This window comes from Microdochium trichocladiopsis (genome assembly GCF_020744255.1).
Source record: "Microdochium trichocladiopsis strain MPI-CAGE-CH-0230 chromosome Unknown B0I36scaffold_6, whole genome shotgun sequence".
NCBI classification, from domain to species: domain Eukaryota; kingdom Fungi; phylum Ascomycota; class Sordariomycetes; order Xylariales; family Microdochiaceae; genus Microdochium; species Microdochium trichocladiopsis.
The window spans coordinates 257,661-284,331 of NW_025763549.1; the positions used below are offsets into that span (position 1 = coordinate 257,661).

A 26,671-nucleotide genomic window follows, 5' to 3' on the forward strand; every position below is an offset into this window, starting at 1 on the left:
CCCGTCTCGGCGTCCCATAGTGAACCCTCGGCCGGTGGCGACGGCGGACTCAGCCTTGTCACAAAGTAGTTGCCCGCGGGCTGGCCGGCGTCCTCGGTCATGTTGATCTGAAGAGACCAGCTGGCGTCGTTGCCGGCGTCGTCCCATTCTCCCGGGAAAGCCTTGTCGAGGCGGAAGCCTTTGACTGGGACTTTGCCGGTGAGGTCGGGTGCAATCTCGTTGAGTGAAGAAGGCTCATTGGCGCGAGCCTGATGAGCCATAGCGGGTGACATGAGCCTGGCGACGGCGGCCGCAATCGCCAGGTTGCGAATTCGGGAAGCCTGAGCGGAGTACCTCTTTACCGAGAGATAATAGATCGTTTTTCGTCTGACTCGAATCTTTAGCACTGATACACAACGAGTGTTGAAGTAGGGTTGTCAAAGTCACTGATCCAAAAGCAGTATGATCATGTCGATCAACGTCAAGAACCAGCACAGTTAAATACCCCGCGATCCAGCGATGCCATCAGGACGAAGTGCATGTCTTTAACTTTAGGTAGCAGAGTTTTTCCCTGCGAGTGAGATCATGCCAAGAGCGTCATGGCACAGCTTGACGGCTATGCGGCTACGCAGACAGGGTGGGTTCCACATAGTCAGGGGTTGTGCAGTCCCAGAGGCCTTATCGTACCCCCTGTAATGTCGACCATATCGGCCCTAGACCGCTATGATTCATTTGCTATATAGAAATGGGAAAGGGCAAGCCGTCTTGTATTCGTTACAGAAGAGCGATGACATCGCAGATCATATGAAAGCGACGCTTTTGGTGTCATCTAACCCCAGGCCGAAGTGGCGCCTGAGGCCTCCGAACTGATAGTGCGAGCCGCAAAACCTGGCATCCTACAGGATTCACTTCCTTTACGCAACAGGCTTGATTATCGTAGGCAGTTAAAAGGTTGTAATTATTACAGTGAGGATAATTGGCCACTCGGTCTGAATTGTCATCAAAAGTTTAACCGTCAGACGTTTCGCCAACTTCCGCGGGAGACGAACCATCGCAGGGCAGAAGGGCAGGGATGATTTACATGCGTTCCTGGCCTGACCAGTGTGAATTCAGAGCAGTGAATATTCAAGCCAGGGGACTAAACTCAAGATTGCAAAGTCAAACAGAAAGTTAGATGAGCCCAACGCACGCCCATGTGTCGGCCCGCATGCCCACGTAGTTGGATCCGACAGCAGGATTCCACTTGATGAAATTAGCGACAGTCATCCCCCGAGCGGCGGCAATAGTGCTGTTCGCATTCCCCCTCCTCACCAGGTAGAAGCTTTGACAATTTCTTACCATCCCGGACTGGACAGGCGTTGGGTGGCGACGCCATTGCCTGCCAGCTGGGTCGCCGTCTGGGTTCGGTGGGTTGATGGTGACGGATCTGCCCTCCTTGTTGCCGCTGAAAGCATAAGCGCCTGCCCATAAGTCAACGCAGTCTTCTCAACGGCCAGTTTCCGGATGTATTCGAGAACGTGCTGATGTCCCCGCAGGGTTTGACGGCATTTGTAAGGGGGCATGGCGCGATTTTCGCTTCTGCGCTATACCTCATTCGGCGCTACGAGATATCGGTCGCTAAACTGTTCGTCTTTACCGATTGCCCTTTCGATTCCAATCTATATGAGTCAAATGATGGTGAATAGCCCCAGCTCATGGAAGCCAGGCAGCCGGCGAAGGTGTGCATCAGAGGCCGGGTAAAGTGGACATGGCACAATATTGGGTTGTATCCCGACGTCACATGACTCCACACGGAAACGACTGAAGTCATTTTGGTTTGCACGTTTTTATACTCGATCTCAAGAATTACATTAGCATGTATGCTAAGAGTCAGCATTGGTAGTGCTCTAGGCGATATGACGCAGCCTCAATGCACCCTGTCGCTAAATTTGCTCATCTCATTGCTTCGAACGCGTTTCTCTAACAATGCCTCCGAGAGAGGTTCAAGCCCGACACATCTTACCGTCTTGGGCCACAGTCCAGGCCTCACTTCCAACGCCTTTGAGAACGTAGAACAGGTTCTGAGGATCCCACTTCTTCTTGACTGACAACAATCTCTGGTAGTTTGAGCCATAAAATTGCTGTTGCCAATTTGGCTGTCTGAAATCTGCCTCGTTCATATAAGAGCCGCTACCCGATGTGATAGCCTCGATTTGAGGCATGAAAACTTCGGTGATCCTTCTTTGATCTGCCTGGGAATTCTCCTGAGATCCGGAAGCATTCCAGTTGGAGATGATCTGAAGCTGGATAAGGGTATCACGCCAAGCTGGCAGGACGGAATTGGCGGGTGTGTTGGGCAGCTGTTTGTAGGAGCCAGCACTTCCGGCGAGGAGTAGTCCTTGAGATGTGATGTTGGCCAGAACATCCTGGAGGGCATCGTTATTCTGCTCGACGACGCTGCGAGGAATCAGACGACCTCCAAATTGATATCTTTGCACCTCGAATGAACCTTGGGGTAAGGGACCAAGGTATCGTGCAAAGTGGTCGCGGTATGGGAGTGTGCTGTAAGCAACAGGAAGCTGTATGCCCTTTGAGGTGACATAGTCGGTAAAAGGCTTCAGTATGACGTCTTGGACATAAGCTGCTGTCTTGTTCCATGCGGTGAGAGGCTTGAGGACCAAGTAATTCTTGGTAGCAATATACACCACCATTGCCCCATTGTCGACCATCGCCGGTAGCTCGGCGTGGAACTTGGCGACGATGTCCTGGAAGATTTGTGGAGTTGTGGAAGAAGCAAGAAGCTGGAATGCGGCACCGCCAACATCGCTGGCCGGATAAGCCTTGACGACCATGCTCGTGACCACACCAAAAGTGCCGCCGCCACCACCACTGAGAGCCCAATAGAGGTCTTTGTTAAGGTCGGGCGTAGCAATGACCTTTCTGCCATCCGCAACAACAACTTCATATGCCAATGTCTGGTCAGCACCAAGTCCGAACTGCGTGCTCAAAGTGGAGTGCCCGCCACCCTGGGTGAAGCCGCCCGCCAGTCCGACAGTAGCACATTCACCAGAGACCACAGTAAGTCCTTGCGCGTGTGCAGCTTCGAGAATCTCGTATCCGATAACGCCTGCTCCCACACGTACAGCGCGGCCGGTATATGCGGGTTCCTTCCAATCAACAAATTCGATGTTCTTCAAGCCCTGGGTCCAGATGGCAAGCCCACCTGCACCTGTTGAGCGACCGAGGAAACTATGAAAAAAGAAAAAAAAAGAAAAGAATCAGTACTCTGTGGCTTTCAATGGGTTTTCAAAAACGTGACAGCACATAGCAATACTTACTCATGACCAGTGTTGCGAATCACTGGGCGGATATTGTGTTTTTTAGCGAACAAGAGGGCGGCGGCAACATCCGATGGCTTCGTGACCTTGACTGCGTAGCTGACGTGGTTGCCAAGTGTGCATGGCGTGCTCTTGTCGGAGAAGGGATTGCAGGTTTGATTGGTGAAATAGGCCTGCATGATTGACGACGAAGACGAGACGCTGTGCGCGCGTTGACGACCTGAGATTAGCTTCATGGAGTTGGAAATGACGCTTTCCAATTACACACGCCATTGATTTGGGGCACTGGCAAACTTACTGAGTCAATGGATTATACCACTTCTGCTGTAGAGCGGTGCAAGCCGCCTCATCGTAGTTGGGATCGTGGCATGGGTGACCAATGGGAATCGTCTCCACCAGCGCTCCGCCGACAGTGGCGTTCAAGGCTGACCAGGTCTCCGGCACTGGCCAGCACGGCTCCCCAGGGAGACATAGGCACTGGGAGGAAGGAATCCCATGCGGCAGAACGCCTTCGGGACCAAGGGCGGCCAGGCAGGCCAAAGGATATGATGGTCGCATCGTGATTTTCCCTTGTGAGTGGCAAAGGAACGAACAGAGAGAAAGGAAGACAGAGAGAATGGTTTGTCAGCGAAAGACTTTGAAGAAGCGCTGGGAACAGATACCGTGCGCTAGAAGATGCAGACGAACATGTAATGCAAAGGTGCGCGAGGCGCATCTTAAAAACAAAGGAGCTGTAGCGACAGTCATCAGGAGGGATGGCCCGGAGCAGCACAGGGATGAAGATGGATGGACGACAAGGATGAATGCACATACGACTCCACCTACCGGCCGTGATTCCCGAAATCGTTAGGACCCTGAGATCACAAAGCCGTAGAAAATACTCCGACTCCACAGATGCCTGTGAACGATGCATGATGCATGATCCCTGCATGCTCGACGCCAGGTCTTTTAACAATCGCTGTTGCTACCTGTGCGATGTAGAGGGTCTGGTTGGGACCCATGCGACGCTAATCTCTAGTTCCGCCGCGTGGTCAAGTAAATTTCGGATTGATGGCTTATTTCGGCCGAAGTCCCGAGCCTAAGGGAATCGAGCCGACTTGGCTACGGCAGGACAAGGGGCGCTACTGCCGGAAGCTACCCACATCCTGATCTGCCCCCTGGGCCTACGGGGTAAGCATTTGGGAGGCAGAACAATGCTTGCTCGGGGGGCTTTTCGAAGTACAAATCTCGGTAGCCGAGACAGTGCAGAAACTGATCAAGACACCGACTTTGTGCTTCGCACGCTACTGGGTAGTAGACTTGCTTTACCAATAACCTCCCTTTTTGGCTAATATTATACAAAGGAAGATACGCCGTGCCCGCATTGGCAATGCTGCTTGTCGCATAAATGGATTTCCCCCCTGATAGCCCTTCATGTTTTGGAAGCTTTCACTCTGCCTGACGAGAAACAGACAGATTCCCCGAAGAGGCGAGCCATAGCCGCAGTTTGTGGGACATTTCACACCGTTCTGACAGCCCTAATGGGTCTCGTTCGTTTGATGCTTAGCTAGGGCGGAAGCACTAATTTGACAACCCCTCTCGCCGTATCGCCCCTGTCTGCAGTCAAAAGCACCAAGCCGGCTTTACTTTGGAAGACATGTCGACGGAGTGCTTAGGCTTCAACCTCATCAGCAAAGATGTATTGGCAGGCCTTACAAGCCAATCCTTGTGCAACCCCAGATCGGCTGCGCATATAGGTGCTGCCTCGGTGCAGGCTAGTGCAGTATAAAGCGGAGAGGGTACTAAGATGTGGGCCCGGTCTTTCTCACTCGTAAAACAGTGCCGCTGTGAGAAATGGCTGTCGCCGAACCGAAGGCTACACGGTTCTTTTATGCTGATTGCTGACGAATCTCTATTCGTGCTCTTGCTTTCCTAGACGATGTACACGTTGTTTATGCCTCATGACGTTGCGTAGTGCTTGACTGTAATTTGAGTTTGGAGCTGTTTTGAATTTAGAGTTGTTATAGAACAGACGACATCGTTAGTGCAGATAGTCTGCAACATTACAGGGTATAATATCAAGAGGAGACATGTGGGAAACTAAGCTGCCAAAGGATTACCGAGATACGGAGCGCGTGCCCAAGTTCCTCCAAGGAAAACGGAAATGTATCTGGCCGTGTCCTTGCCCGGTTTCACGGTGAAGCAGGCAGTTGGTACACTGAGTTTGAGTCGACAGTGTACGGGCTGATGGTCTCGAGCTCCGGATACCCTCGTACAAGCATCTCGGGCGACGCAGAAGGCACCGGCGTGCCCTCGTGGTGATACATGGCCGGCTGATTGCTTGCTGGATGCAGAAAGCTCGGCCTCTGATGGTCTGGCGTAGGGATAGTCGGCCTTTGCGCTACAATGGTCACCACCTGCTTGTCCTGACCTTGCGAAATGACTCTCCCGTGATCGTCATAAGTCGCGTGGCGGTGGAGAGAGCTCATCTCGTCCAAATCTTGAGCCTTGCTGCGCCACTGTCGGACGTGAAAATACCAGAATAGCAGCGCGAAGAGGGAGAACAGCGCTGGTAGTCCAACCCCCGGCCCTGCTCCTAGCCCTGCTCCTAGCTTCTGGATCATGGCGTCGTGGTCTGCTCTCGAGATGTAGTCCGCTGTTGGTAGCACGATTGTGGGCGTGGCAGTGCTTGTGACTGTTGTAGTCGCAGTGACGAGCGCAGCAACTAGGGCCTTGCCCGGGCTATAGACTTGGTGAGCAAGCGAGTTGTTGAAAATCGCCCCACCGTCGCCACAACAGTCGTGTCCACAGCACCATTGCCCTCCGGTAGCGCTAGATGGATCTGTGTTCCAGCAGTAGTCAATGTAGTATTGGCCATGCGTGTCCGAAGGGTCTGAGGTGTCTGTGGTGTCGAGTCGAGACCTGTTAGCTAACGTCCACTCGGAACGTGGAGGTCCTGAACATTGACTAGTCCGCACGTACCGCAGGGGAAGTTGCACGGCGCCTCCCAGGTCTTGCTTGTGCAGCCTTGAACTGTGTATGCCTGGTTTCCTCCGGCGTTCAGACAGAAGCCGTTGTCCATGCAGAGATCCGTGCCACCGCAACAGTGAGACACGTTGCTACCAGTGGTGATGCATGGCTTCCAGCCCTGGACGACGTTGCCAGCGATATCGTAGCAAGTAGCCATGTCGATCAGTGTTTCGAAGCTTGGTCCGTCGAGTTGTGTGCACTCAACACAGTAGTTATGACTGAGCTCTGGGATTCCCATCCCACAAGATGGGCGAACAGCACACTTATATAAGGGGTCAAGTTGATCGCCTGTGCGTTACGCTACTGCGTGACTTTGACTGAGGCCCTCGCGCACGGGCTTGTGCGACCACACCTCGCATAGCTTATGAGCTGATGGGCCGTCCCTGGGAAACACTGGATGAAGGAGACCACTGCAGTCAGGTTCCTCGTCGTTCAACATGGGGCCTTGCCAAAGAACAGTCTGTTGGCGCCTCACCTGTCCCTGATCCTCATCACAAAAGTCTTTTGCTGGTCTTGACCCTCCGACAGACATGAGATAAGGCTCCCCCAATTCGGGGGCCGTAGTCTGGGACCCCAGCCGCGGGGGCTGCACTCTGATGCTCTGCAGCACGGGACGCCTGAGTCTTCTACATAGCCCCTACACAGCCCTGCTGGTTCAGATTGGTCCTTAGCGCCGGGCATGGCCTCCGGCTTTTCAGGTTGGTGGACGTCTGAACACCACCACCTCTTGCCAGGCATGCCTTCGCAAGGCTGCGGCTGAACGCCACCGGCGCACGCGCCCACATAGGGGGCGATCGCGCGTGCGCGTGCGTGGCCATACAGGTTTATTTGGTCGAAGTATCATGGCCTCTGGTATCGCATGGTAAGTTGATGAGACCTCGAATGTTGATGCACGGATGCTTGGTGTGTCCGTCTATTCAGGAATTCATAGAGATCCCTTGCGTAAGAGAGACTTGACTGCTCGGGCAGCGTTGGAGAACCTTGGCTGACCAACTTCCACATGAGGGAGCATGCAACAACCGCTCCGCAGCCGCAGCTAGCAACCAACAGCACAGACTCCGTAGCGGCAGGTGGGAGCTCTGGGAGCAAAGTTGTGCCCCAGGCTTCCCTTCGACGACAATTGTGGCGTGTGTTCTATGCTGTGTTCTAAAGTTGAGTGCCTAGCTTCCTCCGCTCGCAGCATCCCAGAATCATTGGCTCATGGTGGTCGCCGTTGACTTAAGGAAATGAGATGCCGCCGGCGAGGCAGGAGGACTAATGAAAACTTTCGCTAAAGGAGGCAAGATCGACGTCCCACGATGAACAACTCGACATCATCAATCGGATACAGCGCAGATATTTGAACCCATTCCAGTATATTTTGCCATTTCTCTCTTTTCCTGTCTGCCGCTGTTTACTTGTTGTCTTCTTCCCGACTCGCGTGGCAGCCAAACTTGCTTCTTTATCCTTGAGCACCACTTTTACCGACCGAGCTGGCTCCCTAGGCTGCGGCCCATGGAACTAATGGGGATCTAAAACTCTGAAACACGACAAAGTTGGCATGCGCAATACAAAGTGCAGGCCCTTGCAACTGCTCTGTAGGGACTTGAAGTCGGAAAAGCCAAACGCTCTGCCACTCGCTGGAACGAGATATCCAACAGCACATCCGGGCCTAGGGGACATTACGCGTCATCGCCAAAGTATGTAGACAAGTCGGTCGTACATGGTCCCGTCGGCTTCAGAGGAATTCTCGACGGCGGGGCTCTCACGAGAACTCGCAATAGCCCCATCCTCCAACAGGTGTGCCTTTGCTTCTTCTTTGTCTCCAGGGTCGCTGCCCAGAACAACAGAGAGCTTGTACAGAACACGAGCATAGTCGCCGGCGAGGACGTCCTGGTGGAGCTTCGCAATGGTGAGGGCTTCACGCAGATATTTGCTATAGACGTTTCTCTCAAGTTAGTTCTCGGTCAAACTCTTTTGTTTCACTTCCCATAGATCCAAGAAGTGGCATGGGGCAGAGAGAGACAGAGAGAGAGACAGACGAGATATACAAGCCTGCGAAGACTTGCATGGCAGTCACTCGATCTCCGACATCAAACGCAACGGAGCCAAGCTTATATAAACAAGCTCCACTGAAGTGATGCGTCAGCACCTGGCCTTTCTCGAGCCATATTCCTTCTCGGCATCGGCGCATGCGCGCTCTGGCCGGTATATGTTTCCGAAGACGAAGTAGGTGCTCTCCGCAGCACCGGTGGTACTATCTCAGCAGGCAGGAGGAGACGGACCTCATTGTCTTCGGCAACACCGACTCGGAAGGGATGCGTGCCCGTAGGTGTTCCCCTTTGGGCAGTGAAAGCACGCCATGATGACCTCTACTGATAATGATCATGGCGGGCAGGAGCATTTCATGTGGCGTTCCGGAACCCGCTAGCCGTCGTCGGTTGCGAGCCGCGAGAGAGTATCGAGGTGCGGCTGGTGGCATTCCGCTGATCTGATCGGAGGGGGGCGGCCTATGACCAGAGTGGACGGGTACAGGAACCGCGGCGCATCTCTGTACCTCATATTGTAGAGGTGGTGTCGAAGGGTGTTGGATCGCTGCCTCGTGCAGGAGGAGACCGGTGAGGCATTGGGATCGGATGTGGGCGACGGAAGAGGGCTACCTGCTACGGTACCCGTACTGCTACATTGCTACATTGCTGCATTCGCTGTTTGCTACCTGCACCCCTCGTGCATCGGCAAGGCGCCCGACCCTTTGCTTGCTTGCTTGCCTGCTGCTTCAGGGCTGCTGTCCGTTGCACCTCCCTCCTGCCATCACCATATCGCCGTCACATCCTCCAGAGACGCCTGGCGCAGCGTCCCCAATGCCGTTGATCCGAGCGACATCACGGCTCGTAAGTAAATGGTCAAGCTACGCCACCACCTCCCGGCATAACAGATAAGTCGTGCTGAGAACATACCGCGTACGTTCCCATCCCGTCTAGATCTCGAGGGCCTTCCGACGACTGCCGCTGATGGTCCTCTTGGTCCGTCTCGCCAGCAGCAACCACGTCTCGCGCACAGCTCTCTGCCATGGCGCGCACTGGCGACCCCGTCGTCGTCGGCCACGGCCCAAACTTCTGGCTCTTTACCAACAAGGGCGTCTTCGACATGACACACCCTCCCACCCCATCCTCACCTCCGGTCCACCCCCGCCTCACCCTCCAGACCACCAGGAGCCCCGTCACCATCGCCCCCACAAAGACCGCCCTCGTCATCATCGACATGCAGAACTTCTTCCTCTCGGCTGCCATGGGTCGGTCTCGCGGCGAGGGCCACGACGCCGAGGACACGCTGCTTTCCAAGGGCATCCCCGCCGCCCGCAAGACCGGCATCCAGGTCGTCTGGCTCACCTGGGGCATCACCGATGCCCAGCTCCAAGACCTGCCCCCGACCATCTGGCGCATTTTTGGCTGGGAGAGCCAGGACGAGCCCGAGTACAAGGTCGAAGACGACGACGCGCCGCCGGGGACCACAATCACCGTCCCCGAGAAGAAGGACGATGGCGGCATCGGGGCCCCGCTCGGCGAGGTGCGGCTCGACAACGGCACCGTCGTGGACGCGGGTAGGATGCTCATGCTGGACCAGTGGAACACGGCCCTGCACCCGCCCATGGAGCAGTCGTTCCAGCAAGGGCTGCGCGAGGCCGACCCGCCCGACGTCCGCTTCCACAAGCAGCGGCTGTCGGGCCTCTGGGGCGACTCCCAGGCACCCCTCGAGTCGTTCCTCCGCGACCGCGGCATCCGGACGCTCCTGTTCGCGGGCGTCAACACGGACCAGTGCGTCCTCGCGACCGTCCAGGACGCCTCCAACAAGGGCTTCGATACGGTCCTGCTCAGGGACGGGTGTGGCACCACGAGCCCAGAGTTCGCGAGGCAGATGGTCGATTACAACTGCCAGAAGTCCTGGGGCTTCATCTCCACCTGTGACGCCTTGGCGGACGGAGTCCAGAAGATGATGATGCACAAGCACGAGGCGGGCAAGGAAGTACAAGGACAAAGCTTTGCCCCGGCAGAGCTGTGAAGGCCTTGTCTAGAAACGTTCGCTGTGTGTGTGTGTGTGTGTGTGTGTGGAAGAGGGTCCATATCTGGCCATCAGTAGCATGTAATCAGAACAGGACATTGTTACAACGAACAATGAAGAATTTACGCAGGCCGAGGACAAGGAGAGTAGGAATGTGCCGGGCACCAAGCAATGAGCCCCCCCCCCCCCCCAACGCTAGAGAGTACGTAGTTAATCAATGTGCGTTCCGCCTCTGTAGCGGTGGCCGAGCTGCCGTGCCAAGTCGTTCCGATGTGAAGCTTTGAGCACCAAATCCAAAGTCATGGCTAGAGCGAGGACTACCGCTGTGTGCAATGTAGATTTGGGGTGTGGGATGCTTCCTGTCATATCACAAGAAATGAAACATCGACCATGTGCTCCGGGAATTGCGCTGTTTGAATCTCATAGGGGAATTAGAATCAGTATGATCGAGCCGCTTTGGAAAGTGGCTTGCCCAGTATGCGGGTCGAAATCTCAGCAGACAGCAAGGACCACTTCGCAGCATGGTGTATATGCGCACAACGCGTAGTCAAAACCACCCAGCAGAGAGAAGAGGCCCGCGCCTTCATCATCAACAACATCGACAGGAAGCCCACGGGGCGGAAGGTACAAGACATCAAGCACCTGCAGCAGCAACCCAGGCAGCTTCCTATGTCCAGTTGCCGTAGGCGAGTGGCACGTCCTCTGTGCTCGGATCCTGTTCAAGTTCGACACCATCAAAGACATCTTGCCATGGAACAATACCGGCCATGAGAAAAACCCCTGTTCTCTAAGGTCCGCGGACATCTGAACCGGGGTGGGAGATACTCAGGTGGCTTGGCACAGCAGATAGCGATGCACGTGTGCTCGGTGTCTCTCCGTTGTGCTGGTCGAGCTGTGGCCATGGTGAAATACGAAGTCGCAAACTCATCTGAACTACACAAGACCCCGGAAGTAGTGAGGCCCCGTTCAGGCCCTGCTTAGTCTCACTCAGCTTGCTCAGTCTTGATCAGTCACTTGCTTAGGTACGTATGTATATGCGACGACTTGACGGTTATGCACGCGGGACGGACACCCCAGGGTTCTTACATAATAGTCGTCTACTTATCTTAGCAGCAAGAGGCGATGTGAACCCATGCGTGACCAGCCGATCAGTCTTGTCGGTTGGATGCAGCTCGCCAGACCACATGTAGCTGTCGCGCTCATTTTGCGCGTTGCACGGGCCGCTGCACTGGCGGGTCGAGGATGCGCAACCTCTACGCATCGTCAAGTGTTGGCAAAGTCCCAAGACAAATTGGCTCGGGCATGTCACGGCAGAAATGTTGCGTCAAGGTGCCTCTGGCGAATCAAGCAGTATCATCACGATGCGAGTGTCTTGTACACTGTAGCAAACAGGTGCGTTCGAATGTACGAAGTACCTATGGACTTCTCCTCGTGTCCATGCATTGCACACAGTCTTACATATTATATGACCTTATGCGAGTGTGTTTGGATAAATATGCGCTGCGCATTATCGGCATTATTAGAATTATGTTTCCTTACACTATCGCTATATGGTCTGAGACAGAGCAGACCCTGCATTAGAGGCACCGTATTCGTCCACGTCGACCGGGTCTCCACGCGCTCGTGACCCCAAGCTACACGCGGCGGTCTGGAGCACCCGGAAACCAATAGCAAGACAGCTCAGGCTTCAAGAAGTGGAGAGAAGCCAACAATGCCTCTACTGCACGACACGTCGGCCGCACGGGCGGGTGGCAGTGACAACAAGCAGCACAGCACAGCAGTGTTAGGTATAGCTGCATATAGAGGGGCATGTCATGACAGAAGCACACACAGTGCGGATGTGGACCAGCTCTCTCCCATCCAGCACACCTCACGCAAAGAGTCATCGTCGCTGGCAGCATCCCCTGCATGAGGAGTGATGGATCAACTTGTTGCCTCCAGCCATCGCGAGCCACATGTGCCAGGCGGGGAACAAGACCTGCATGCCGCGGATCTTCAGGCACAACTCCACCATGGCGAACAGCAAACATGTTCGTCGCTGCAGCTGACCAAGGGACATTCCAGTACTGGACCCTGAAGCGAAGAATGCCAAGTCGCATCCCGGAGATCTTGTATAAGAGATGACGAGACCTTCGTCCTTCTCGGTCTGCTTTTCTCTCACTCCCAAGCTCACCAGCCTCACCAAGAACCAAAGTCATCAGCTCAACAACGCAAATACACTCCTTTTGTTTTACATCCCGCCTCCGACACTACCGGAATCATGCCGAACGAGTACATGTGGGCTCTGACCTCGGGCGAGATCCCCAGCCAACATTACGCTCCCAGTGAGCCCAAATATGGAGGCCACGAGAGCAGACAGCAGTCTGCTCAAATGCCTCGTAACTATCAGTCAGAGTCCCACGCCTATGGCCAATACTCCAGTTCCCCCTCATCATCATCATACGGCGGCCAGGCTTCCCGCAGCGCTTCATACACTCACCAGCCCGGCCCTGACGCCTCCTTCTACACACAACAACAACAGCAGCAGCAACCGCAACAGCAACCACAATACGGCAGCCGCACCTCCTCCTCTTACTCCAGCTCCGGCCACGGCGCCCGCAGCAATGGTGGGGACAGCGACCTCATCGAGCAGTCCGTCAGCATGCAGGACCTGATCCGCGAGAACTTCGGCGGCCAGGGCGGCGGCTCTTCATCGTCCGTCCAGCTCTCTCCTGCCTTGCTCGAGCACCTCCAGCAAGTCTCCCCCAAGAGCAGGGACAGCAAGCTCTACTTCCTCGAGCCCCGGACCGGCGGCGGCAGCTCCATCTCCGGCATGATATACCCGTCCAGCGATCTGGCTCTGGTCAACCAGCTCGCAGTCAAGCACCACCGTCACGCCTGCATGCGGAAGCTCGGCGGCGGCGGTCCCGAGCAGAGCGACAAGGTCCTTCGTGGTACCGAGTGGAGTCTGTTGGACGAGGAGCGTCTCGAGTTGGTGACCCACTTGACTACTGGCGGTGGTCAGAAGATGACCATCAGCACGACCGTTCAGGAGCTTTCTTTGTTCCGTCGCAAGTAGGCCACAGGGTGGAACCGATTCTTTTCTACTTGGCCGGAGGGGAATGTTTTTGCATTTACGCCCAAATTGCATAAGACCGCACACAGGAAGTCTAGTAACGACTTAGAAATTGTTCAATCTTCTCTTCTATCTTCACATTTTTATCAACTTTCCTTCTCCTTTTCTGTTTCCAAGTAGCAAGATTGGCTATATCTACAAATTGTCTGTTGCAGGCTTGACACAACTTATCAAGCTGCAGTGGAGCTAGTTTAAGCTTATTGTGAGAGATTCAAGAGTATAAATAATTTGTGATTTCTTGGTTAGTCTCGACCAGCGATCTCGGCTGAGTTGCGATGCTGTGTGATATCTCACGAAGCGGCAGGCGGGGGCGGGGACTGGCATGGCTTCGAGTCCTGGGCGTTAGTATTGCACAGACGCGTTCGTGCAAAAGCCCTACACTGGCTACACGTCCTCGTCGCGAATCGGATAGGCAGATTATTGAGTGACACATGCGCATGCGCGGGTGTCATCGTTAGCTCGTCGATTAGCGCCGGGATATGGATACAGGGATTTTCGCGGTTTTGCGTAGCAAATGAGACACAGCCCCGGAGTCTGCACCACCGGGGAATCCACAGTACAGATCAAATGGGTGCTTACACGAACTCCGCGGTTTTGCGAATCCCGAATACGCGTATAACGTCTTACTGTCTACTTTCGAAACGCCACCTCTATTCGCTATTTGTCATGCTTTTACAATATCGCAACATATCGAGTCCCTCGCGACGATCTCAATCCGCAAAATCGAGTAATTGTCATTCCGGAAAGCCCTAGAGGCCCCCTTCCCCCTTCCCACCAAAAGAGCCCCTAAGAGAGCCTGTTAGATCCAAGCCCCTCTCCCGATCTCACCCCCCGAGTCGTTAGCTTCCATTCAATATTGCGCGTCCCTCCGATCTTACGGGCTCTTGCGGCTGTCTCATTTTCTCTGCAAGCTAGCACAATCCCTATATTCCTATTTATCGCACATCGCTGGGACGGCTAGCAGATACTCGTGTTTTGAATCGGAGCGTTCAAGAAGACGTCGGCAGCAGCATGTGTTTTTGGTTTTACGCGGGAGCGGCCACGTAAGCATCAACTCTAATTTCCGCACAGAAGATGGAACGTATTATACACGAAATGGGGCATCTGGGGATCCTTTTAGCGCTCAGTCATCATCAGCCACAAAGGTGATATCGCCAGGCACTACTGCTTACTGCAGGCTTTAGCGGCCGCGATGACGAACTGTCCCGCAGAAGGGCGGCCTTGCTCTCTAATGAAGCCGAGAAGCAGCCTACCAGAAACAGCCCGAAACCCGACGCTTATCCCCGACCGTGCTTTCCGAGTCTCCACAACCACACGCGGGAGTGATTAAGGTTCAAAGGTGCGGCGTCAATATGGGCACTACAACTCGACTCTGGTCAAGTATAAAGAGGGCTACTGTATTCAGCTTTGCTTGCCTTCCAGCACGTTACGGACACGCAAACACGCCGCACCCTCACTACGACACCCGTGACAGGACGCCGGCCGCAGAGCATCAAAATCATGTATGACAGAAGAGAAGAGGTCGAGGCCCTTGGGGCCCACGAAGAGTGAGTCTCGCCCACACTCGCTGCCGCGTTTTAGACTTACACCACCAGCCCCGTGTGAATCTTGGAGACTGACTCTCTGATTATGGTATACAGCCCTGACTTTGCCAAGGTGAGCATGGGTCTCATATCACAAGCTCGGCTCGAAAACAAAACAAAACAAAACGAAAGGGCATTCTATGACCCTCGCTGCTAACCACAGGACACCCAAACTTTCTAGCTCATGGCCAGCATCGCCGCCGGCACCGCCAACTCCAACGACCTGCGCACTATGCTGCTCACGATGCCCTTTATCGACCTCATCAAGCTGTGGCAAGCGCAGCCCCAAATTCCCAACCTGCCCGACACGCCCACCGAGTTCACTCTCAAGACCACCATGCGCGACGGCCACGTTGGCGAGGTTCGCGTGTACAAGCCTCGCACTACCACCACCGCCGAGCAACAAACGACCAAGAAGACCGCCCTCGTGGTCCTCATCCACGGAGGCGGCTACCACATCGGCCACTGGTCCCACTTCGCCACGCCGGCCCGCGCGCTCGCGCACCTCTACGGCGTGACCGTCTGCAGCGTCTCGTACCGCCTCGCGCCGCAGCATCCGTTCCCCACGGCACCTCACGACGTGTGGGACTCGCTGAGCTGGCTGGTCAGCGACGCAGGGCTCGCCGCGCTCGGCGGCGACGTGGACCCGGCCGGAGAGGGATTCGTGGTCGGCGGGGCGTCCGCGGGCTCCAACCTCGCCGCCGTCGTGACGCAGAAGAGTGCCCTGCTGTCGGCCGGGGTGGCGGCGGCCGGCGCCACCGCCGACGAAGGCAAGCTCGCGAGCCCCATTACGGGCCTGTGGCTCTCGCTGCACGCCATGTACGACGAGACCACCGTGCCCGACAAGTACCGCCACCTGTGGTTCTCGCGGGAGCAGAACGCCACGGCGGCCGTGATCGACACCAAGGGGCACGACTACATCCTCGCCTCGTACCAGTCCGACCCAAAGTCGCCCGACTACTGCCCCGGGTACGGACAGGGCGAGGCCGCGCCGGGCAAGATGCCCCCGACGTATTTCCAGGTCTGCGGCGGGGACCCGCTGCGCGACGACGGGCTCGTCTACGAGAAGGTGCTCGGCGACGCGGGCGTCAGGACCCGGCTGGACGTGTACCCGGGCGTGCCTCACGGGTTCGGCGAGCTGACGGACATTCCGCTCGCTCTCAAGAGCCAGCGGGACACGCTCAGGGGCTTCGCTTGGCTCCTGGGCAAGGAAGAGCCTTCGGACGAGGAGTGTGTTGCTGCGCGGAAGACAGCCTTGGAGATGGACAGTCCCTAGTCCGCAGACGCACGTGCTTGGACACGGGGACATTGCTCGCACGGGATCGCTGATGTGGCATTCTAGCCATCATTCGTGAGCGCGCACGCCATAAGTTCACCACGTGTATCATATTACCCTCAAAGTCTTACATAGTTATGTCTTGTGTTCAGTGTAGCCTACAGCCAGCCTTTGCTCAAAGAAAGACCAATTTTTGTAACCGAAAACATGGCGAGATCACTTCATGACACATATGCCGTGATGACTAGACAGCCCAAAAATGATAGTAGTCCCATTCTTGTCGTTGGCGAGCTAGTGGTCCGAGTAGCCACTGGCACCTCGACGCATCAAGGGGCGGCGGATGACGCTTCGTCGCGATTGGGCAGACAGCGAAGGCAGATGGGCTCCCGAATTGGCCCTAAGGACAGCTCGGGTCCTGAGAGCATCAGGGCAGAATTCCGATCCATAAACAGGCCAGCTGGTTGTCGAGCGCAGAGCCGTGGAGCAAGCTTCCTCCTTCGACTGTCATAGTTCTTCCTCGATTTTGTCCGACTGTGCGATATTATCTCCGTGGTACTCTCTTAGTAATACTCGGTAAAACGGCATAGACTAAGAAATGCCGCCCTCGACTTGATATAGAGCGAGATAGCTCTGGGTGAATGGATGCAGGGCTGCCCAAGACTTCCCTCAGCGCTCTACAGGAAATTCACAAGACAAGTCCCATGAATGATACCTTACGGACATGGGCACAGCCGGTCTCACAGCCAGCCCTCCCTCTAAGGGACATGATGAGCAAGACCCAGATCAACGACAACAAGCGAAGCCAATCTTTTTCCTCGCTGTCCTCGTCAGGCCAGCTCGCCCAAACCGCCAGGGATATCCAAGTCGCAACTTCCTCCTCCTTCTCAAGCAGACGGATGTCCAGCACTTCCAGCTCGTCTACCCAGCCTAGCTACACGCACATCGAACCCCCGCCACGGCGGTCGCTCACCACCGTCGACCATACCTTGCCTGTACCGGGCGTACCAGCAGAAATGTTATCAGTCTTCGGTTTGGACCCAGTACATCCACAGCCCGCCGCCACGGCTGCTCTTACAAGGCGGAACGCACCGCTAGACACCAAAACCACCACAGAGACCCCAACTCCCGTTGCGATGCAGCAGCCGAGCCAGTTCTTGCCTGGCAAGTTGCACAACCAGGTTACGGAGACAGAGCAGAATTCTGCAGAGCACAACCTGCCCCAGGGGCCGAGTAAGTCTCTGGCATTCCCTCATGACTTCCACGACAACCACTAGCATAATTCAACTGTACACCGACTGCTCATAACCTCCGCCACTAACAAGACGTCGTCACTGCTTTGGAAAAGAGTGACCTGGCCGAACCAGCAGATCTACGAATCCACTCTCGACGGCGGCAACGTGCTCCACCCGGGCGGGTTCCAGGGCCACCGGTCAAACACGGTCGGTTTCACGGGCACCACGTCTGGCCTGCCGGGGGCATTTACCGATATTGCGATGGACGACTGGCAAGTCCTCCGCTCCCTTCAACCCCCCCCTCTTGTCCCCACCACTCGTATGCCTCTCTATTATATATGAGACTGAACATCACCGATGATCCCATGTGCTCATACGGAAAGCGGGCGCTGGCACTAACGTTCCGAGTGCATGGTCACAGGTTCCGATACTTTGGCGTTCATGCGGAGCAGTCTTGATATCAATACGGCTCTGCAGAGCTTTGGCACAAATGTGCCTTACTTATTCATAGAATGCTGCGTTTTAGGAGATGTTGATATGTTCAAGCCTAATCTTGAGATGGAGATTTCGTTCAAGTGCGCGTCCACGGTGCAGCAAGCTTGTTCTTTAATGTGTTAATTGTGGAATATGAAAGATTTCCTGCCTGATTTGTGTATTACATCTCTATTATTGCTATTTGGACAGGAAATAGTGACGTTCATCATCACCTGCTACATGCGTAAGGCAAAAGTCCGATCTGTCCGCATTGCTCAGGGCGTGGCCAAGATCTTCGAGGAAACCCAACCACGACACTTTGAAACACAAGAACTTCAATGTAGTCCCAACATGCATGCTATCAGCTGTGTCTTATCTCTTCCATCACATAGCCGGAATCATTGAAATGCGAAGTCGCAGGTGTCCCATTGGCATGGGGCCGCAAGTATGAAGCCGCGATCGGCGTGTGGCGGTGGTGGTTGTTTGGCGCGGCAGCACCATCTGCGTGCTCATCTGTTGACCGTTTTGGCTCGTCAGCCAATTCCTCTGCATGGTGTATTTTTAGCGCTTCCACGGGAGCCTGCGGCTGGCCTTCACCTTCGTCGTCTTCCAAAATCGGAGGCCAGGGCGAGATTTCTTCCAGGCTGAGATTGTTCAGGCGCCGGAACCAGTTCTGCCCTGGATCTACACGCTGGATCTCGGGCCAGCCAACGCCGTACGGCTCGATCCAGGCCAACACTGCCATGAGAGCCATGATGACGGCAAACACGCCCAGAAGAACGGGCAGCCTAAACCCGTCCTTTGGACCCATGGTCTGTACGATGGGGCGGATAATGATGGCGCCGACCTTGCCGCCTGCAGCAGCAATACCGTAGCTGGTTCCTCGGAACTCTGTGGGGAAGATCTCGACCGCGATGATGAAAGTTAGTGTGTTCGGGCCTATGTTGAAGAGGAACTGGGTGATGGCATAGAATACGATGCTTGCAACATGCGAGGGTGCCTGTGCGTACGTAAAATGTATGGAGATGGCGGTGGCAGCGAACGTGACGGCTAGCAGCGCGCTTGTCACTATGAAAAGCGTTTTGCGAGACACGAAGCCGACAAGAGGGATCACGCAGATGCTCCCCGCTATCGCAGACGTGCTTGTCGTCAAGAGCGTTCGTTTCGAGTTCCAGTAAAGTACGTCATATATCCCCGCGCCGGGGTTCCCTGGATCGACATTCCATTCCGCCCGCTGCTCTCCCGGTGCTTTATCGAGCCAGAGCGCTGCCAGAGTGCTTGGTGAATCCAGGCCGGTGCCATAGAAACATACATCAAGAAGCAGCCACTGTAGAGTGATGGCGAACAAGGGTTTCCATCCTTGTGACTTGCCGAAGAAGTATGCATTGGCTGCAGCACCCCATGAGGTTTGTGGCTCTTGAGTGTTGTCCAATTCGTCCAGGTCATCGGAACCACAGGATTCGGCATCCTCTGGGCGAGGAGATGCTGATCCGAGTCTGATGGCAGCTTCGTAAGCTTTGCGCATGTCTCGCTTCACAGCAGAGTAGAAGCGTGGTGTTTCTGGGATGAAGATTCTCAAAGCGACGGCGAAGACGGCTGGGACCCCGGCGAGTCCAATGACAAGCCGCCACACTTTGTCCACAGTGAGTTTCGGCATGGCAAGACTCGGATCGGAACTCAACATTTCCTCATGAGTTGCCCACATATCTTGCTGATAGCTGTTTGCGAATCCGGACAAGATGCCAATGTTGAGACTGTAAGCCAGCAGTCGACCCACAGGCTGGGCAATAAAGATGGCGGCAAGCATTGTGCCTCGCCACGCTGTGGAAGTAAACTCAGCAGCGATGACTGCTGACATGGGATACTGAAAGATTACAAAGTCAGCACAGAAGTACTTGCTGAGATTCTGTGAAAGGGGCCGTGCCCAAGATTACGCGACGAGGCAACGGACAGTCATACCTCGGCGCCGATACCTAGGCCCAGAGCGACGCGCCACCAGATCAAAGCCGCCTCCATATCCATGGAGTGAAGACCGTCTGGACCAGTGGCTGCGTAGCCCTGGCTGGTGAAGGCCGCTCCGCCGACCGCAGAGAGCACAATCAACAGCTCGAAGCCGTAGAGGGCAGATCTTCCGACACGATCGGCGAGATGGCCAAAGAGGATCATGCCTAGTACTGTGCCTGAAAGAGTTGCGCAATCGAGAATCAAGTCTTGCTTGTCGTGAAAGTTATAGACGAAGGTCAGCGCTGGCATTGTGATGTTGATGGCAATCAGACTCCAACTAGAGGCCAAGAAACCAAAGAATGCCACAAAGTAAATGCGCCAGCTGAATCCGATGCCCTCGAGGATCTGCAGGACTCGTGCCTCTCGCCGCTGTCTGTTCTGATTAGGGCGTCAGTGTTTGATGTCCTTGGGTTCTTCCAGCAGAGCTGGCATTTGATGGGCAGTCTTACCCGCACATGGCTGATGTCGGTTGCGACATCAAGGGGCTCCCAGTACTTGAGCAGCTTATTGATCGCAAGGATGATGCTGCTCGCCATTGCGACAGATAGTAGTATGTTTCCAGAGAATTGTTGCTTGGAGGCGGTGAGGCGATGGGACTCAAGATGAGATGGTCACCGCGTCCAGCAGCAGCCTTATGCTTGAGCAGGAGGTCGATGAGGCTCTAACATCAGCACGGGTTCCCCATGCGCCAATGGCAGCACACGCTTCTGAACCAAGATGCCTAGAGGCAAGCCAAGTCTGCCGACACTCCTCCCAGCTGTGATTGTTGAGTCATCTGCACATCTGCCCTACCGAAAGCTGCTGAACAACGGGTGGCAGATGGACAGCGTGGGCAGCCATTCCGGGCACGGGGCGATGCACCCAAGGCTGACTCTGACTGCATCGCCCCCTCCGCCCATACATGATCGCTGGGGTATACCAAGATTGCCGGAACCGAGGGCCCCTGTTGTTGTGCCAATTTCGGCGCCTAGTGGTCGCCACGATTGGAGGGAAACAAGTGTAGAATGGGCACAGCCCTGCGGCTGAACTGCTGCAGGTTGACCGAGTTGAGGTTGGACGGCCAGCCAATCACAGCCGCCACTGCGTGCACGAGGAAGGCACGACAGGCTCTCCACGCTCTTTCCCGCAACAAATGCCAACGCCTCTCCTGTACCGGTCTGGTCCAAGGCACCCCCGGGTAGGTAGCCTTACACTGTCGAAGGAGAGCCAGGGAGGCGGTATTGAGCCAAGCAGACAATCAGCACTCTTGCCACCACAACATAACCGCTGCTGCTGCCCCTCCCCGTCGCCACGGTCGATGGAGGGCCGACGAAGCTGCCTCCCCGTCCGTCAGCAGGCGGCGCCCGGCCCCGAGGGACGTCACGAGGGCTCCCCCAGAGTACCCTTTATCATTGCATGCGCTGCTGCTAAGCAGCTGTGGCCCAGCCTGCCCTTTCCCTGCGACGTGCTTGCCGTCTCATCTTCCTGAGAGGCGACGTCTTCGTATTACAATGCACTGATATTCGGCCTCTGAGGGCCCCCACGCCCACCAATTAGACCGTCCAGGAAAATTCTCTCCCGACCACAGCCTCCTGCTCCGCAAGCTAGGGCGACATGTCTGGCCTCGAGGCCATTGCTACGGCCCTGACGGTCGTCGAGATCATTGGCCGTGTGGTCAAGGTCTTTGGCACCCCGCGCAATGCCCCTCGCCAGGTCCAACGCCTTCGGCGCATCCTCGAGCAGCTCAAGGACAATGCAGACCTCCTCGAGTCGGCCACCGAAAGGGACCGCCTGGCCCTCGCAGACATGATCAACCGCAGCCAAGATCTGCTTGAGAAGCACGCGCCCAAACCCTCGACTGGGGATCGTGTTCGGGACTTCCTGTGGCCTGCCCGTGCAGAGGACGAGCTCAGGAACTTCAATGATGAAATCAGCGCAGAGCTTGCTCTGTTGTACAGCAAAAGTCGCGCCAAAGGCACCCGAGGGGGACAAGAGCCTGTGCCTGTAGACCCGGCTCCACTAGGCGATGGTAGCGACAGAAGCCCAAGTAAGACAAAGGGTCTTTTCAGACAACACCTCGTAACTTTTGGAGATTGGCAGCACTAACTGGATCTCGTCAGTCGTTGAACGTCGCCGACAATCTTCCGTGGCTTGTATAGATCTGCCCACAAGACTGTAAGCTTGCCATCCACCCATCTTATCGGGCTGATGTGTGCCGAGGAATGAGGAAACAATCTAATACCAAGTTTCAGCATATTACAAAATAGCCAAGGGAAGCTGGCTATGCCGCCGATGAGATTCCAGCGCCTCAATATCATGGAGCGAGACGACGCTATGCGGACGATTGAGTACGAGTCTCTCGACCCACGAGGCAATGCGCCGACCAGAATCACGCACAGAAGTAAGAAGCCCCTGACATGTCACTCTTCAGCATTGGGTCTATCCACATTTAGCAACAGTGACTAACTCCGAGGCAGTACCAAGAGGCATCCTTCGCTTCGAGGACAACAGTATGGATGATTGCACGGTGGTCTTCCTGGATGCTCATGACATCACCATCCGAGACGACAGGGGCTACCGTATCAACCGGGTTCACGCAGAGTATCAGTTTGAGTCTGTGGAGGCACGGGAGACTTTTTTGCTCAAAGTCAGAGAACGAGAACTTCTAGGACGATATTTTGCTCGGGCCGTGCTTCATACAAATGGGAAGATCATCACTCAGCAAAAAGTCATACGGATATGGAAAAAAGGATCCGACGCAGCCGGGTCGAATCTGGCACCACCCCAGTCTCTGGCATCTCGAGACAGGGTCACGATATCCTTTCTCGGGCGCGGCGGTCAGCAATTCGAGCGCCCGCTAGGAGAGTTCAGACGACATCCGAAGCAAGACGGCCCTGGGAACAACCGAATTACGGTCGAAAATCTCACAGACAGCACCGGTTTTGTCTTCGAATTCGACCCACCAGCTCAGCGCCGATCGTCCAGCTTTAACAGGCTCATGGGGTTTTCTTCCCCACCTCGAGTCCCACGAGTCGGTGACGCTGATTCATTCTTGGCCACGTTCATGGAGCACCATCCTGCGACATCGACATTTATGCCATTACCATCTCCCGCAGTCTCGATTAGATCCGCACTTTTCGCAGCGCAGGCCGTTGAGTGCACGACAGCGTCGGAGCAGGGCCGCAGCTCAAGCACCGCAGATTCTGATGAGAGATTCTCAGGGTATAGCTGGACAGCAAGCAGCCCTGGCACGAGCGATTCCCGACCTATTGTGTCTGGCAGGGATTCCGCGCGTGATACTAGTACAGACCTTTCGACATCCCCAGGAACCATGTCAGAAAACATGTCACCCGACTTCGCAAACGAGCTAGCGATTCGCTTTGGGCTAGATGAACGGCCAAGTGGCAGTCAAGTCGGATCGGATGATTCTCGACCGTAGCATGCTAGCAGAAGGCCTAGTAATGTAATTACCATTGCCGTTGACATTGCCAGAGCCGGGTCCAGGGGAGGAATGTGAAATACCCTTGCACGGACGAGCCATGTAGTGCCGATCTGCAAGCGAAAAACCCCCGAAGAACCTGCACAACATTAGCTTCATATGCTACCAGATGACTTAATGTCTCCCATTACAACGCCCAACAACTTATCAACGGTGCCTTAACGTGGGAGCCCTCTGCTCATATATGACGAGAAACGTTTTATGAATGTTGCACCCAATCTCACTAGTTCTTCGTCGAGGCTCCCGACGCACAAAACGCTTACATCGAGAATAGCAAGAAGCAAAAGGATATCACTCCAGCTGTGTCAAACGCAGGTCGTCGCCGATTTTCACATCCTCCTCTTCCGTTTGAAACCATATGCTCGGTCTAGGACGCATCTGGAAGAAAGACAAATACGCGGCATCATAAGTCAAAGAAAGTGGTATGGCAAAGGGAGAGTGGGGACCCGAGACCTCGGCAGTTGCCCGTCTTGTCCCATTTGCGAACAACTTGAGAAGATGCACGGGGAAAGAGAGCGCCGATCTCTGCGGGGAAAAAGACACATCCGTGTGGTTGAGGGTTGGGAGGCCAGAGAGAGGGGAATTCGCATGTGATGTCTCTTGTGTGGCAGAGCAGAGACAGGACTCCAAGATGCCTGCTGAAGAACGGGAGCTGCCTTGAGGTTCTGTGCTCTTCGTCCGCGTCCCGCGCTGCGAAGAGAACAGACGCAGCCGAGCTTGCGACCAGGACAACGACAAGAACAACAATAATAAAGATTGTTTCCGCCCCAGAAAGAATAGTCGCCAGACATCATTGCTACCTTCACTTACTGTGCTTCAAAAGATATTTCCTGGCGATCAAGTCGTCCCTTTGTGGAAGGAGCAATCAATCACAGGCTGGCCGGACGACTTCTGCGACGACCAGGGCAACCACGTCTCGCGGTTGGCCATCATGACGATGCTGGTGGTTCGGCCAGCTGAGACACTCCCGGGCCCGGGGAGGGAGGATACTCGTGGAAGCATAGCCTCGATTGGGCGGATCGTGGGTTCTGCCATTGTGATATATATTGAAGAAGAAGACCAGGTTGGGTCGCGCGCGGATGCTGGAAATGGCACAAGGCCAGCAGGAGCAAGGACGCAAAAGCGTTGCTCTATCCTTCTTGTGTGAGAGATGGAATTCTCGAGGCCGAGACGTCCTGAGCTGTTACGCCCCTCTGCCCTTTCCTTCCATATCAAATCTGATCGTGCGATACCCATCCTCTGCATCGAGTTCGCTCCCAGCGTGTTGTTGACAGCCATCATCTCGAACGTCCACGCGATTGTCTGCTACATTCAGGACTCGTTTTCCCCGAGTATGAGGACGGCATGCGCAATCCTGCTGCCCTACAGTCAGGCCTGCTCAGCCATAAGCGGGTGGTGGGTCAGACGCTGATAGATGGACGGCCGGCTTGCGAACCCACATAAGCCCCGAGACAGAAACCTGGCTCCGGCTGTGGATGGGGCGGGCTTCGGCTCCGCTCCACGGCCGCCCTCAGCCCCGAGGCCACGGAGGAATAATCAGACCGGGGCCGGGGTGTTCATATATACGCGTAGCCAACACGGCAACCTGGAGCATCATGAGCTGCTCAACTTTGAAACCTGGAAAGCTTGTCTGCATGTTTGCTGGGCGGTCCTACATGATACCGCCACTTGTAGATTGGAAGCTGTTCTGGATTATCTTTATTTTTCTACCTTGACCAGCCCACGTGAACCCATTTTGCCGACAGACCCCTCAACTGACAAGGGTCGCTTCTCCTCCAACCAGAAGGCGACATAATTACAACGAGCATACTTAATCTGCAATTCCCGCTCCTCATTGATGAACAGCCATTCACCTCTATTCTTTTGCTCGTGGCCGCGGTCAAGCACCACACTCGATCTATCTTCACCACCACCACCACCACCACCACCACCACCATGAAGCTCATCGTCTCCGGCGCCACCGGCTTCCTCGGCCGCGAAGTGGTCCGGCAGTCCCTCGCCACGCCGGGCGTGACCAGCGTCGTCGCGCTGGCGCGCAAGCCCGTGACCTTCTCCGACAGTGAGCTGCTGCCTGGCTCCGACGCGGGCAAGCTCGTCCACGCCACGATCAAGGACTACGGCGAGTATCCGCCAGAGGTGACTGCCCACTTTGCCGGCGCCGACGCCTGTATCTGGTATGCATCTCTTTCTCCCCCTCTCTTCTAGCCTGCGCCATACTTATATTCTCCCCAAACCATGTGGCGTCCGCAATATGGCGTGGAGATAAGAAGATAAATCATCCTAAAACAGAACGTACGACTCCTCGTGATACAAACGCTGACAAACCGAACCCGTGCATCAAAAGGACCGTCGGCATAAGTCCCTTCAAATCCAAGACTTACCCGTGGCCAGAGGTCGTGAGGGTGTGCCAGACGTGCACGATCCAGGGCTTCTCCGCCATGCTCGACGCGACTGCCACTGTCGCCGTCCCTCCCAGCACTAGCGATGGCAGCGGCGGCGGCTCCGAGGGCCGGCCATTCCGGTTTGTTTATGTCAGCGGCATGGGCGCGGAGCCGGACCAGTCCAAGAAGCCGTTCTTCTCGCCGCAGTATCTGCTGATGAGGGTATGTTAAACCCCCCGACTGTAGCTAAGCCCGTCCCGTCCCGTCCTCTTCCGTCTCCTCGACCATTCTTGAGCACGACTCAATCGTTGATCAAACACCCGCTTACTCGCTTGCAATGTGTCTCATGGTGTTCAGGGCGAGACAGAAAACAAAGTCCACTCCCTTCCGGCAAGCCACCCGGGCGCCGCGAACCGCCCCGTCAGCACCGCGGCCTGCCGCTTCGGCATGATCAGCAGCCCGGGCATGGCGGGGTCGCTCATGGGCAGCCTGGCCAAGGGCGCGACGGGGTGGCCGACGCTGTCGTCGGTCGAGGGCGCCCGGGTCCTGATCGACCAGGCCGTCAACGGCTTTTACGAGGGAAAAGGGACGCTGACGGCGGGAGACATGGCTGCCATCTGGAAGCGGATCTCGGCAGAGGAGGAGGGGAAGGTATAGATAGTATCGCGTTGTCGAGAAGAAGCCAGTGGTGTGTTGAGATAAACGAGGAGGTGGCTTGTCATGTTTTATATGAAGCGTGACATGTCTCGACGTGCAGGAAGATTTAGGTGCCTATAGCAGCAGGC

The 26,671-nt window shown here is 55.5% G+C and overlaps 9 protein-coding genes across 9 annotated transcripts; 6 read left to right on the plus strand and 3 right to left on the minus strand.

Annotated features, from left to right (window-relative positions):
* Positions 1-1,149: 1,149 nt before the first annotated feature.
* Positions 1,150-3,960, minus strand: B0I36DRAFT_384476 (FAD binding domain-containing protein; the record flags this gene model as incomplete). Its single annotated transcript, XM_046161006.1, has 5 exons — positions 3,595-3,960; positions 3,297-3,497; positions 1,982-3,207; positions 1,318-1,439; positions 1,150-1,221 (listed from the first exon to the last, which is right to left on the minus strand). The coding sequence occupies exons 1-5, from the start codon at positions 3,852-3,854 to the stop codon at positions 1,150-1,152; spliced, it is 1,881 nt and encodes a 626-aa protein (XP_046011106.1). The 5' UTR covers positions 3,855-3,960.
* Positions 3,961-5,467: 1,507 nt separating this feature from the next.
* On the minus strand, positions 5,468-6,462 carry B0I36DRAFT_349810 (uncharacterized protein; the record flags this gene model as incomplete). The annotated part of the gene is made up of 2 exons (XM_046156833.1): positions 5,468-6,177; positions 6,258-6,462. The coding sequence occupies 2 exons, from the start codon at positions 6,460-6,462 to the stop codon at positions 5,468-5,470; spliced, it is 915 nt and encodes a 304-aa protein (XP_046011107.1).
* A 2,209-nt stretch (positions 6,463-8,671) lies between these two features.
* On the plus strand, positions 8,672-10,495 carry B0I36DRAFT_410336 (isochorismatase family protein; the record flags this gene model as incomplete). The annotated part of the gene is made up of 2 exons (XM_046161909.1): positions 8,672-8,678; positions 9,325-10,495. 2 exons carry the CDS (start codon positions 8,672-8,674, stop codon positions 10,341-10,343), a joined length of 1,026 nt encoding a protein of 341 aa, XP_046011108.1. The 3' UTR covers positions 10,344-10,495.
* Positions 10,496-12,603: 2,108 nt separating this feature from the next.
* On the plus strand, positions 12,604-13,401 carry B0I36DRAFT_349813 (uncharacterized protein; the record flags this gene model as incomplete). The annotated part of the gene is made up of 1 exon (XM_046156834.1): positions 12,604-13,401. The coding sequence occupies one exon, from the start codon at positions 12,604-12,606 to the stop codon at positions 13,399-13,401; it is 798 nt and encodes a 265-aa protein (XP_046011109.1).
* A 1,492-nt stretch (positions 13,402-14,893) lies between these two features.
* B0I36DRAFT_384479 (Alpha/Beta hydrolase protein) lies at positions 14,894-16,519 on the plus strand. The gene is made up of 3 exons (XM_046161007.1): positions 14,894-15,005; positions 15,099-15,114; positions 15,223-16,519. Exons 1-3 carry the CDS (start codon positions 14,959-14,961, stop codon positions 16,315-16,317), a joined length of 1,158 nt encoding a protein of 385 aa, XP_046011110.1. The 5' UTR covers positions 14,894-14,958; the 3' UTR covers positions 16,318-16,519.
* Positions 16,520-16,982: 463 nt separating this feature from the next.
* On the plus strand, positions 16,983-17,754 carry B0I36DRAFT_126386 (uncharacterized protein). The gene is made up of 2 exons (XM_046148123.1): positions 16,983-17,547; positions 17,663-17,754. The coding sequence occupies exons 1-2, from the start codon at positions 17,019-17,021 to the stop codon at positions 17,665-17,667; spliced, it is 534 nt and encodes a 177-aa protein (XP_046011111.1). The 5' UTR covers positions 16,983-17,018; the 3' UTR covers positions 17,668-17,754.
* A 630-nt stretch (positions 17,755-18,384) lies between these two features.
* On the minus strand, positions 18,385-20,563 carry B0I36DRAFT_363446 (major facilitator superfamily domain-containing protein; the record flags this gene model as incomplete). The annotated part of the gene is made up of 3 exons (XM_046158804.1): positions 18,385-19,887; positions 19,983-20,405; positions 20,477-20,563. The coding sequence occupies 3 exons, from the start codon at positions 20,561-20,563 to the stop codon at positions 18,385-18,387; spliced, it is 2,013 nt and encodes a 670-aa protein (XP_046011112.1).
* A 1,057-nt stretch (positions 20,564-21,620) lies between these two features.
* Positions 21,621-23,445, plus strand: B0I36DRAFT_349817 (uncharacterized protein; the record flags this gene model as incomplete). Its single annotated transcript, XM_046156835.1, has 2 exons — positions 21,621-22,053; positions 22,466-23,445. 2 exons carry the CDS (start codon positions 21,621-21,623, stop codon positions 23,443-23,445), a joined length of 1,413 nt encoding a protein of 470 aa, XP_046011113.1.
* A 1,995-nt stretch (positions 23,446-25,440) lies between these two features.
* On the plus strand, positions 25,441-26,543 carry B0I36DRAFT_363448 (uncharacterized protein; the record flags this gene model as incomplete). Its single annotated transcript, XM_046158805.1, has 3 exons — positions 25,441-25,679; positions 25,850-26,108; positions 26,244-26,543. The coding sequence occupies 3 exons, from the start codon at positions 25,441-25,443 to the stop codon at positions 26,541-26,543; spliced, it is 798 nt and encodes a 265-aa protein (XP_046011114.1).
* Positions 26,544-26,671: the final 128 nt, after the last annotated feature.

What these genes read in the sequence shown, in the direction of transcription:
- B0I36DRAFT_384479 (XM_046161007.1), top strand. Translation starts at nt 14,959, where the DNA reads ATGTATGACAGAAGAGAAGAGGTCGAGGCCCTTGGGGCCCACGAAGA.
- B0I36DRAFT_126386 (XM_046148123.1), top strand. Translation starts at nt 17,019, where the DNA reads ATGAATGATACCTTACGGACATGGGCACAGCCGGTCTCACAGCCAGCC.